This window comes from Protomyctophum bolini (genome assembly GCF_963924005.1).
Source record: "Protomyctophum bolini genome assembly, chromosome: 13".
NCBI lineage: Eukaryota > Metazoa > Chordata > Actinopteri > Myctophiformes > Myctophidae > Protomyctophum > Protomyctophum bolini.
In genome coordinates this window covers 43,435,217-43,448,250 of record NC_137874.1, presented here as the reverse complement: position 1 = coordinate 43,448,250, position 13,034 = coordinate 43,435,217, and the positions used below count along the sequence as shown (strand labels likewise).

The following is a 13,034-nucleotide window of genomic DNA, read 5'->3' as shown; positions in this document are numbered from 1 at the left end:
TTATTGGGTCCATGACACGTAAACGCTATGTTTCATACGTGAACGCTATGTTTCACACGTATGTTTCAGCGCGTTCATGTTATTGGGTCCATGACACGTAAACGCTATGTTTCATACGTGAACGCTATGTTTCACGTGCACGTATGTTTCAGCGCGTTCATGTTATTGCGGCAATGCATCCCAGAATGCACTCTGTTCCTACCCGGAAGGAGGAGTGAAATCGCCCTCATGCGCTTTTGAGCACTTTAATGCAAGTGGACGGGAGGAGAAAGCCGGTGCCGTCGCTATTAATGTATACTCTTAACCCATTCTGACCTGAGATCAGTTTCATACGAGGTTTCCACTGGACACACACTGGTCTGATTAACCCATTCTGACCTGAGATCAGATTCTAAAAATGTCAGTCGTTCTTCGATTTTTCAAAAAATAGCAGACCTACAAGCTCGTAGCGCGCCACTCGGTGGCGCGCTACGAGCTTGTAGATCTGCTATTTTTCAATAGCTAAAGCATAACATGATGCCAACACCAAAACGGGTTCCCGTTCAGAATGGGTTAAGCCTAATGTGCTTATAGTGATAGAGGAAAAATCCCAAACATACACCCACCATTGTATCTGGTCTCTATACTGCCTCCCCCTTGCCAGCCGGGGCGCCTGATGGAGGGGAAAGGAACTGGTTGGAATAACGTGTTCCTTCCACGCGCTACGTCCAACCAGGGAAACTCCCCCCTGTCAGGTGTAAAGGAGCAACTTGGACACTCAGGCATGAAGGAAGCATGAGTTCAAGTCCGTTGCTCTCCCCTTGTCCCCCATATATGGGGACTAGGTTGGTCTCCCCTTGTCCCCCATATATGGGGACTAGGTTGGTCTCCCCTTGTCCCCCATATATGGGGACTAGGTTGGTCTCCCCATGTCCCCCATATATGGGGACTAGGTTGGTCTCCCCATGTCCCCCATATATGGGGACTAGGTTGGTCTCCCCTTGTCCCCCATATATGGGGACTAGGTTGGTCTCCCCTTGTCCCCCATATATGGGGACTAGGTTGGTCTCCCCTTGTCCCCCATATATGGGGACTAGGTTGGTCTCCCCTTGTCTCCCATATATGGGGACTAGGTTGGTCTCCCCTTGTCCCCCATATATGGGGACTAGGTTGGTCTCCCCATGTCCCCCATATATGGGGACTAGGTTGGTCTCCCCTTGTCCCCCATATATGGGGACTAGGTTGGTCTCCCCTTGTCCCCCATATATGGGGACTAGGTTGGTCTCCCCTTGTCCCCCATATATGGGGACTAGGTTGGTCTCCCCTTGTCCCCCATATATGGGGACTAGGTTGGTCTCCCCTTGTCTCCCATATATGGGGACTAGGTTGGTCTCCCCTTGTCCCCCATATATGGGGACTAGGTTGCTCTCCCCTTGTCCTCCATATATGGGGACTAGGTTGGTCTCCCCTTGTCCCCCATATATGGGGACTAGGTTGGTCTCCCCTTGTCCCCCATATATGGGGACTAGGTTGGTGGAGGGTGTGTAGAGCCCAGGATCACATTAGATGATTGACACAGGGGCGAAAAATGGGTTACAAAATCGTGGGATAGAAAATATATTATTTAAGAAAGAGTACCTCAAATGGACATGTGTTGCTGTACTTCAATATATTTTGATGAGAAACATTTTTTTCATGGAATATACATTGGCTAAAAATATATCCGTGTTTAGTCGTGATGGTGTGACAACATGTATGTTTATGTTTTCTATGGTTAAAAATCTACTATTATGCAGCCTGTATGTACGCACGCACACACACACACACACACACACACACCATGCTTATTGCTATCTGTCTTGCTCAAGGACACTCTGACCCCCTCTCTACCCCCAGAGCCACAGTGCCACCTGGTGGTTGCATATTGCATTGTTCTATGAGTTTAATTAATGGCATATTTTTTCTAAATGAAGTTCTCCTTGACTTTATTACATTAACGTCTATTTTGTTCATGTTCATAAAGTGCTAAAGTGTTTAAAGCAGTGGTTCCCAAACTTTTTCATGTCAAGGACCTCCAAATTGACACTACTTAGCCCGTGGACCCCCATTTGAAAAGATATGCCAGGGACCCCCATAAGAGAAGACGTACACATTTAGACGTCTACATTTAGACGTCTACATTTAGACGTCTGTATACATTTAGACCAGTGGTTCCCAAAGTGGGGTCCGGGGACCCCCAGGGGTACCTGAGGGAGTTCCAGGGGGGACCCATCTATTTTGTTCATGTTCATAAAGTGCTAAAGTGTTTAAAGCAGTGGTTCCCAAACTTACATTTAGACGTCTACATTTAGACGTATACATTTAGACGTCTACATTTAGACAGTGTCCCCCCGAGTGCCTTCCCAGTGCCTCCCCAGTGTGCCCCCCGAGTGCCTTCCCAGTGCCTCCCCAGTGTGCCCCTGAGTGCCTCCCCAGTGCCTGCAGTGCCTGCCCAGTGTCCCCCAGTGTCCCCCCAGTGTCTCCAATAGCAATACAAGAGCAATAATACAAATTAATCTTAATGTATTAATCTTATTAATTAATGAATCAAATTAATTAATTAATTAATCAAAATTGCGGCCTGTGCCCAGCACCATGCCAAAGCTTTTTCCTGCAGGAAACACTGCTTGTGGTTGTAAATATATTGTTATCCGTGTTGCGAGGATGAGAGGGTACCTGGAAAAATATCTACCCCAAAAGGGGTACCTGGTCCAAAAAAGTTTGGGAACCCCTGCTGTAAAGTGATTGGTTGGTAGTCTCCAGTATCTGTAAACTGATTGTTTGGTAGAGTCCAGTATCTGTAAACTGATTTTGCGTCATCTTATATCTCCCGTCTGGTAAGATGACTATGTCATCCCTCTGATGTCACTATGCCCCGGCATGTCCATATAAGGAGTTTCCACCGTAGCTATGCCCGAATATGGTGCATGTACAGTGTCACACCCTTTGACCATGAAATGAACGATGAACGAGACAGTGTTTCTGGATACTGGAGGCTTTATTTTATGCCGATGTGGATGGCCAAAAGCCTACGTCAAACTGACGAAAAACAACACATTGAAAAACAGTGTAGATTGTAGAACATAATTAATTTAGTTGATAAAAATGTAATTCTTTTGAAGTTTTTATTTTATCAGTGGAAATAGGTCATCGGACATTTTGTCGATAACATAAGCACTGTGAGCTTGTAGAATAGCTATTTTGGCGAATGTAGGCCTAATGGCGTATACATAATTATAAAAAAAAGTTGTCAAGCTCATTTTCGTTTTTATTATTATTATTTTAATTATTTAATTTAATCAAGAATAGGCCATGGAACTGTTGCCTCATTATGTACACTCAAGGCTAAAATGTACCCCACGCCCCCATCAGTGTTGCCAAGTCTGCCTATTATAAGCGACTTTGGGCTACCAGTTCCTCTGTAAAGTTGCTTGTAAATATGATCCTTGCGTAAGTTGCGTTGACATGAACATAACTGTGTTTGAGCGCCACGGGCAGCTCTCTAAAGACGTTAGACCAGTGGTTCCTCTCTAAAGACGTTAGACCAGTGGTTCCTCTCCATTTATAATGGCATTTCTATCTGAGACCCCCAATTTATATCCCAAAAATCAACGTTAATCAGGGTCCATTTGGTTCCACGCTATAATTTAGCTGGGGACCCCCTGGAACTCCCTCAAGGACCCCTGGGGGTCCCAGGACCCCACTTTGAGAACCACTGCGTTAGACAATATTTATAACATTCCGAAAGCCTGCTTGTTTTCATAGACCTGGGGCCTATTTCACGAAACTTGGATTAGAGATTAAGCTGGGCTTTAACACATATCCTGGCTTAATATATCCTGGATAAGTGCTTAACCGGTTTCATGAAAGCTGGTTGATCTTGCCAGATTAACTTAACCAGTTAACCTGGATATGTTGAGGCTTGATTCGGTTTCATGAAAGTGATGCTACATAAGTTACCATGGAAACTTATGCTTTGGACTTAGCCTGCTCCGGACCAGGCTAACAGCCAGGTTTAACCTAATCCTGATGTCTTTACTGTTCATTAAGCAGTCAAACTGATCACAAACCAATGATGTTTTCCAGATTTATTCAATTATTATGGGTTTATGTTGCCTTATTTGTATCGGTCTGCATTAAAGGACTAATTTAAGCACTATATAAAATCAAATAACCAAAATATATAGGCTGCACAACATCATGACAGCTTGTGAGCTTGTAGATCAGCTGCTTTTGGTGAATGTTCCCCATGAATAGGTTTGCTGTCGTGCAAGTGCACGGTTAAGAAGAATTATTATATTATATATATTATTTTTTTGTAAAAGTGAAAACCACTAAATATTACCATTACTCATTGTTTTACAACATATTACCATTATAACGTTTCACCCATAGTCCTACATACTTACACCTAGAAACCCCATTCAAACCTATTTAGGTTCATCCTACGGTGGACATCTGTGCCTGAAAAGGAATCTTTGAAATGTTTCATAGTTTTAGAAATATAGTGCTTTCAAATTTGAGACATTTATAGGCAGATAGTGGCACTTCAAAAAATCACTTTCACCTAGAAACTCCATTCACACTTTGTAAAATTCAGCTTACTGTGGAGACACATGCTGGAACTTTTTACTTTGAAATGTTTTGTAGTTTCTGAGTTATTTAACTTAAACGCCCAATGTATTCTCAATGGCAATAGCACAAATTTTGGCCTCACCAGTCTGGCCCCTGTCTGGACAACAACCCCCTTCCCCAAAGGTAGCTCCCTCAGAGGAGGGAGTTATGGCCAAATATCACAATGCGACAATATCATTATGCTTACAATATTAAGAATTCTGTTTTAAGTTAATAGTAGTGGTAAAATGTAAACTATATTTTTGGGGTAGTTAATCATTCAGTCTATCCACTATTGAGAGTATGTTCTCTCTTTAATTACAGCAGCAGTATTTATTTTAGAAGCTTAAGTCCTTGTATCAGTAAGTCTTGAATAGATTAGTAAAGATGATGAGATATACAGAAGGGGGCTGTAATGCAACTATTAAGGATGCAAACTGCCTTAATACCCCATGAAGAAGAAGGATCAGTAAATCTTTGATCCACAGAAGGGGTCTAGAGACAACAAGCCAGACTGTCTATTAAGCCAGGCTTGCTGATCCCGGCTCGCCAAATCCGCCAATTCTGAGCCTCGCTTGGCTTTAGTGGAACGGAATAAACCAGGCTGTAAAGATCAGGATTTAAAAAGCCTGGCTTTGGCCTATATCCTGGATTAGTTAATCCAAGATTCGTGAAATAGGCCCCTGCTTGCTTGTTTGTCTCGTAACACTAAACACATGGCAACACTGGCCCCCATCGGTGTTGCCATGTCCGCTTACTATAAGCGAATATATAGGCTTGGTTTGTTCTTCTGTAAAGTTGCTTGTAAATATTGGTAGTTGCGTTTTTGCTCGTTTAAAGCGTAGTTGTTTATTTGGTGTTGTTTCTAAAGTGTAGTTGTTTATTTGGTCTTGTTTCTAAAGTGTAGTTGTTTATTTGGGCTTGTTTCAAAAGTTTAATAGTTGTTTTTTTGGTCTTGTTTCTAAAGTGTAGTTGTTTATTTGGTCTTGTTGTCTAATGTTGATACTACTTAATAATACTACTACTACTACTACTAATAATAATCCGTTCTAGAGAGGGACCAGATTTGTGTTGTTAAAATTAGCTTATTTCTCTCCCAACCAACGAGCAGAGCGTGGCAACCCAGCCCTGGCTGCAGAGCAAGCAGTCAGTGTTGTGAGACTAGCATCTAGCAGCATTCAGTCTGTTCTTCTCTGCAGCGTCGATACAATGTAACAGCTTTTAAATTACCACTGATCTATAAACACTAAGGATCTCCGTCTGCAACCAGGGGGGGACATCTATTCTACAGCATCTACACTTTTAAAACTAACAACCCCCCGGCCCCCCACAACAAACCTAATACTGATGCTGCTCTGCACATAGCATGCTGGATGGTTGTGTGTGTGTGTGTGTGTGTGTGTCTGTTTTACATGCATTTGTGCTGCCCTGCAACAACACACACAAGCAACAATAACCTTATGATGCCTTATTTCCCCGATCATTAACTCATAATAAGGCTGTGATCTTTATAAAACGGGGGACATAACTGTTTTTGGTTGGGTTTTTTTTCTTTTTTTTTAGCTCAATGCTACAGTGTTAGCTAGTGGTGGCTATACTAGCTAACAGTATAATAGTTCCTATGTGACCATCTCTGGGCTGTAGGCAGGCCTTTAGGAAAGGAAGACCCTTTTGGTGGGGGTCTTATATTATTCAGCCCACCCACCAACACCTCCTGCTGAGGTCCACACACATGTGAGTAAGAGTTTAACATTTATTTAATCATTCTTAAGTGTGTTGTTTTGATGGCTGGTTGGTTGGTGTGTTGGTGAGTCTGTGAGGTTGTTGTTGTTGTTGTGAGTGATTGCTGTGTTAAAAATAAAATAAAAATAACCTTTATTTTCCCAGTAAAACAAACCCACGTTGATTCAAGGTGGACCCTGTTGTAAACAAGTGTAATGCTTTATTGGTGTCGTCCACTCACAGTTAACAGTCTTTGTATTGAGTTTGTGCTTGAAATGTACTGTAATTCTGCAAACTGTAAATCAATCAATCAAAGACTAAAAGTGTCTTTTACAAGAGAAGAGGTGAAATAATGTCACACAGCTCTGCCAGTAACAACAAATGCACGACAATAACAGGATGTTCATAAACACAGGACCCACTAGCCGCAATATTGTTTTATAATGGGATGAATCTAGAGTTTCAGTACCCTCCATTGACTCCCCACTCATCCGATCTGCTTGTATTAAAAGAGGTTAAACTAAGGGGCACGGTGGCACAGTTGGTAGTGCTGTCGCCTCACAGCTAGAAGGTCCTGGGTTCGATTCCCGCGCTGTGGGTGCTGGCGGCGTGTTTCCTCCTCCGCGTCATCAGTGCCCATACCCGAAGGCGGGGTTGGCTAAAGGGCCTTTCTGTGTGAAGTTTACATGTTCTCCCCGTGTAGGGTAGGTACCCTCACAAAAACATGCAGTAATCCTGGTCTCTAAACTGCCTCCCCCTGGCCAGCCGGGGCGCCTGATGGAGGGGAAAGGAACTGGTTGGAATAACGTGTTCCTTCCACGCGCTACGTCCAACCAGGGAAACTCCCCCCTGTCAGGTGTAAAGGAGCAACTTGGACACTCAGGCATGACGGGAGCATGAGTTAAGTCCGTTGCTCTCCCCAGGTTGGCGGAGGGTGTGTAGAGCCCAGGATCACAGTAGATGATTGGCACAGGGGTGAAAAATGGGTTACAAAATCGTGGGATAAAAATTATATAAAAAAAAAAAAGGAATAACGTGTTCCTTCCACGCGCTACGTCCTACCAGGGAACTCCCCCCTGTCAGGTGTAAAGGAGCAACTTGGACACTCAGGCATGAAGGAAGCATGAGTTCAAGTCCGTTGCTCTCCCCTTGTCCCCCATATATGGGGACTAGGTTGGTCTCCCCTTGTCCCCCATATATGGGGACTAGGTTGGTCTCCCCTTGTCCCCCATATATGGGGACTAGGTTGGTGGAGGGTGTGTAGAGACCAGGATCACATTAGATGATTGACACAGGGGTGAAAAATGGGTTACAAATTTGTGGGATAAAAAAAAAAAGATGTTAAACTCACCAACATTGCAACTGTAGGGAAATCTTCAATTATCCTCTTTCAATCGGCCAAGCTTTTGTGTCATAAAAATCCACCGTAGACATGTTATTGTTATGAGCTACTTTCTGTCGAGACATTCTGTGTTGGTCTGTGTTGGTAGTTTGGAAGCACTCGTTTTTTATTAGCGGGTCGCGCTGCTGCCTCCTGCATTGGAAACAGGTGGTACGCAGGGCCGTTCTACCCCCTCTCGGGTCCCCTTTTCATCTTTCACCCGTTGGGGTCCCTTCACATTTCTTCCACTCTCTATCGTAGACGGCTGTACATGCGCTCCGTTCAGGCCGGAGTGGTGGTGAGATGTTTCAAAGCAGCTATAGTAATAAATAATAATAAACTTTATTTGTATAGCACCTTTCATACATAAATGTAGCGCAAAGTGCTTCACAGGGCAATACAATAGAATACAATAAAACATAAGTAGTTAAAATGATAAAACAATGGCAAAGAACAAAATTGAATATAAGAACATAAAATAAATAAAAACAAATAAAAACAAATAAAATAATAATAAAAACACCACATGCAGCAAATCAGTCAGGGCAGGGTGGGAACGTGCAAATTAAAAATTATAGGAGACGACGGAAACGTGGAAGAACTTTCATTAGTTTAAATATTTAAAATTATTCTAATATCGGAGCATTGGAAGTGGTCAAACTGTCAATATGAGCAGTTCGAGCATCGCCCATGAAACCATAATGGTCTGAGATATTTATATATATATTTTTTTAATTTTTATCCCACGATTTTGTAACCCAGTTTTTCTTTTCACCCAGTGCCAATTATCTAACTAATCCTGGGCGCTACACTTCCTCTGCCAACCTGGGGGGGGGCAGCGGACTGACCTCATGCCTCCTTCTATGCATGAGGAGTCCAAGCTGCTTCTTTTCAAATGACAGAGCGGAATTTCCCCGGCCGGACGTAGCGCGTGGAAGGGACACGTTATTCCGACCAGTTCCTTTCCCCTCCATCAGGCGCCCCGGCTGGCCAGGGGGAGGCAGTTTAGAGACCAGGATTACTGCATGTTTTTGTGAGGGTATCTACCCTAGGGGACACGGGGAGAACATGCAAACTCCACACAGAAAGGCCCTTTCGCCAACCCCGCCTCGGGTATGGGGTCTGAGATATTTCACAAGTTGTTGACCCATTCGATGGTCTCTTTTCGTTTCAGCTGAAGCGTCATAACCTTTTAGAATATAGGTTTACTAATGACCTCTACTTGGTTTTATCTGAACATCATGCTATGAGAACCATTGGAATGTTTACTCTGTGTTTCAGCTGAAGCATCATGTTATTAATAACCGTTACAATGTTCACTCTGTGTTTCAGCTGAAGCATCATGTTATTAATAACCGTTACAATGTTTACTGTGTGTTTCAGCTGAAGCATCATGTTATTAATAACCGTTACAATGTTTACTCTGTGTTTCAGCTGAAGCATCATGTTATTAACCCATTCTGACCTGAGATCAGATTCATACGAGGTTTCCACTGGACACACACTGGTCTGATGAACCCATTCTGACCTGAGATCAGATTCTAAAAATGTCAGTCGTTCTTCGAATTTTTCAAAAATAGCAGACCTACAAGCTCGTATCGCGCCACTCGGTGGCGCGATATGAGCTTGTAGATCTGCTATTTTTCAATAGGTAAAGCATAACATGATGCCAACACCAAAATGGGTGCCCGGTCAGAATGGGTTAATAACCGTTACAATGTTCACTCTGTGTTTCAGCTGAAGCATCATGTTATTAATAACCGTTACAATGTTTACTCTGTGCTTCAGCTGAAGCATCATGTTATTAATAACCGTTACAATGTTTACTCTGTGTTTCAGCTGAAGCATCATGTTATTAATAACCGTTACAATGTTCACTCTGTGTTTCAGCTGAAGCATCATGGCGGACAGGAAGGGCAAGACGCCCGGCGCCATTAAGACGTTGTCCAAGAGAGAACAGGAGGAGCTGAAGAAGAGGGTAGGATACATAAACGCTGCTGCCGCCATTTTATTTACATCATGGTTTTACATTGCCCATCGCTGATGAGCCAGCTCAGTGGCCTTGTGGTTTTGAGTGTCCGCCCTGAGATCGGGGTTCGATTCCCCGGCCGGGTCATACCAAAGACTGTAAAAATGGGACCCAGTGCCTCCCTGCTTGACACTCAGCATCAAGGGTTGGATTGGGGGTAAATCCCTGCGACATACTAGCGTCATGTCCAGGGGGTGTACTTGTACATCAAGCTGCCTCATGGCTACAGAAACAGGAGATAGGCTCCTGCCCCTATGGGCCTCATGGCTACAGAAACAGGAGATAGGCTCCTGCCCCTATGGGCCTCATGGCTACAGAAACAGGAGATAGGCTCCTGCCCCTATGGGCCTCATGGCTACAGAAACAGGAGATAGGCTCCTGCCCCTATGGGCCTCATGGCTACAGAAACAGGAGATAGGCTCCTGCCCCTATGGGCCTCATGGCTACAGAAACAGGAGGTAGGCTCCTGCCCCTATGGGCCTCATGGCTACAGAAACAGGAGATAGGCTCCTGCCCCTATGGGCCTCATGGCTACAGAAACAGGAGATAGGCTCCTGCCCCTATGGGCCTCATGGCTACAGAAACAGGAGATAGGCTCCTGCCCCTATGGGCCTCACGGCTACAGAAACAGGAGATAGGCTCCTGCCCCTATGGGCCTCATGGCTACAGAAACAGGAGATAGGCTCCTGCCCCTATGGGCCTCATGGCTACAGAAACAGGAGATAGGCTCCTGCCCTATGGGCCTCATGGCTACAGAAACAGGAGATAGGCTCCTGCCCTATGGGCCTCATGGCTACAGAAACAGGAGATAGGCTCCTGCCCCCTATGGGCCTCATGGGTCGGCAAGGCTACTTACTTACTTATCGCTGATGAGCAGCGCTTTGTAGGCGAGGCGGGAAGCTTGTTCAGGAACTCCATATATGGCTCTGCATCCATGTAATAAACGTATGCGCTGTGAGTCAACGTGAGCCATGATGTCATAAGTTTAGCTGATTCACCGTTTTGCCTGTTTACACGGAGAAGGGATAAAAACGGCCTTCTCAAAGATTTCCACTCTGGGAGGTGTTTTCCCTTTGTTGCGTTTTCACCTCCTGAAAACACTGTTCTCGTCTAAAGGGACACCAGCTAACCATACTTTATTTTGCCGTTTTCTATGAAAACCATTCTCGTGTAAAGACCACCTAAGAATGGACTAAAGTCATGTCTTATCAGGACTAAAGTCATGTCTTATCAGTGGCAGAAAGCAGAAAACACATCAGATATTTACATCGCCTCTTTCACGGGGCGGCAGTGGCTCAGCGGTAGAGTGGCTGGATGGGAACCGTGAGGTTCCCGGTTCGATCCCTGTGGGCTCCTCCCCCAGAGTTAGTGTCAAAGTGTCCTTGAGCAAGACTCTGAACGCCTGATTGCTCCTGATGTGCAGGTTGGTGCCTTGCATGGTTTCCTCCGCCATCTGTGTGTGAATGTGTGTGTGAATGTGTGAATGTAATGCACAGTCTATGTAAAGGTGTGTGAATGTGTGTGAATGTAATGCACAATCTATGTAAAGGTGTGTGAATGTGTGTGAATGGGTGAATGTAATGCACAGTCTATATAAAGGTGTGTGAATGTGTGTGAATGGGTGAATGTAATGCACAATCTATGTAAAGGTGTGTGAATGTGTGTGAATGGGTGAATGTAATGCACAGTCTATGTAAAGGTGTGTGAATGTGTGTGAATGGGTGAATGTAATGCACAGTCTATGTAAAGGTGTGTGAATGTGTGTGAATGGGTGAATGTAATGCACAGTCTATGTAAAGGTGTGTGAATGTGTGTGAATGGGTGAATGTAATGCACAGTCTATGTAAAGGTGTGTGAATGGGTGAATGTAATGCACAATCTATGTAAAGGTGTGTGAATGTGTGTGAATGGGTGAATGTAATGCACAATCTATGTAAAGGTGTGTGAATGTGTGTGAATGGGTGAATGTAATGCACAGTCTATGTAAAGGTGTGTGAATGTGTGTGAATGGGTGAATGTAATGCACAGTCTATGTAAAGGTGTGTGAATGGGTGAATGTAATGCACAATCTATGTAAAGGTGTGTGAATGGGTGAATGTAATGCACAGTCTATGTAAAGGTGTGTGAATGGGTGAATGTAATGCACCCTCTATGTAACAGTGATGTAACTAGGGTGTACAGTAAACAGTACAGTAAACAGTAACTAGGGTGCGTCCCAAATCGCACTTTATAGTTTTGGGCCGCAATACACCAACAACCTCTGCGTCCACGGGGATGCATTACTGTACTGTACTCGGCATGTACAGTATGTACAGTAATAATCCATGCGAGGAAAAAAACAATTGCGGTAAAACAATAATCCACGGACACGATCATTTTTTCATGGCCCCGTCCGACCTCATCCTACGTTATGAAGAGTAAAATCCACGTATAGGAATCGTTGTAGAACATATATGTCAAACTCAAGGCCCCGGGGGGCCAAATCAGGCCCGTGAATGAATTATCTTTGGCCCGCGAGATGATATTTAATTAGTATTAGAACTGGGCCCTCTGGTATATTGCACGGACCACCATAATACTACAAGTCTTCACTATTGATCAGCAGTGAAAGTATATCACTGTGGGTCAACTTTCATCTACCCCCCTCTCCCCAAGTAATGTCCCGTGTGTTGCCCTCGACTTGTACCAATTTCTTTATTTTGGCCCCACTGTGTATTTGAGTTTGACATCCCTGGTCTAGACCAGGGATGTCAATGTAGAACCATTAGTAGAACCACTAGTAGAACCAATGTAGAACCACTAGTTTGTCATAAAAACAACACAAACAAAGGCGCTATATTATAAATGCACCGTTTACCATTTAATAAATGCACCTTTTTCTCTCAGGAACACGAGAAGGCCGCCGAGGTCTTTGAGGAGTTTCTGGCGTCGTTCGAAAGCAACAACAAGAGCTCAGTGAAGACCTTCGTCCGCGGTGGGATCGTCAACGCAACCAAAGGTAGAGAGACACTGAGATAGAGAGAGAGAGAGAGAGAGAGAGAATTAACCCATTCTGACCTGAGATCAGATTCTAAAAAAAATGTCTTCTATACATCCTGACAGTTTTTCTGAAAAAAGCCCATGTTTCTAAATGTCAGTCGTTCGTCGATTCTTTTCAAAATAAATAGCAGACCTACAAGCTCGTAGCGCGCCACTCGGTGGCGCGCTACGAGCTTGTAGATCTGCTATTTTTAAATAGCTAAATTATAACATGATGTTAATGTTAATAAT

At 44.0% G+C, this 13,034-nt stretch overlaps 1 protein-coding gene across 1 annotated transcript in view; it reads left to right on the top strand.

Annotated features, from left to right (window-relative positions):
• The first annotated feature begins 5,795 nt into the window (after positions 1 to 5,795).
• LOC308327711 (U2 snRNP-associated SURP motif-containing protein) overlaps positions 5,796 to 13,034 on the top strand; it is a 41,547-nt gene continuing 34,308 nt past the window's right edge. Inside the window, exons 1-3 of the mRNA XM_080781236.1 lie at positions 5,796 to 6,366; positions 9,626 to 9,713; positions 12,651 to 12,762. Coding sequence (XP_080637362.1) covers positions 9,636 to 9,713; positions 12,651 to 12,762 — 190 coding nt within the window. The 5' untranslated portion in view covers positions 5,796 to 6,366; positions 9,626 to 9,635. The remainder of the gene's footprint in view (positions 6,367 to 9,625; positions 9,714 to 12,650; positions 12,763 to 13,034) is intronic.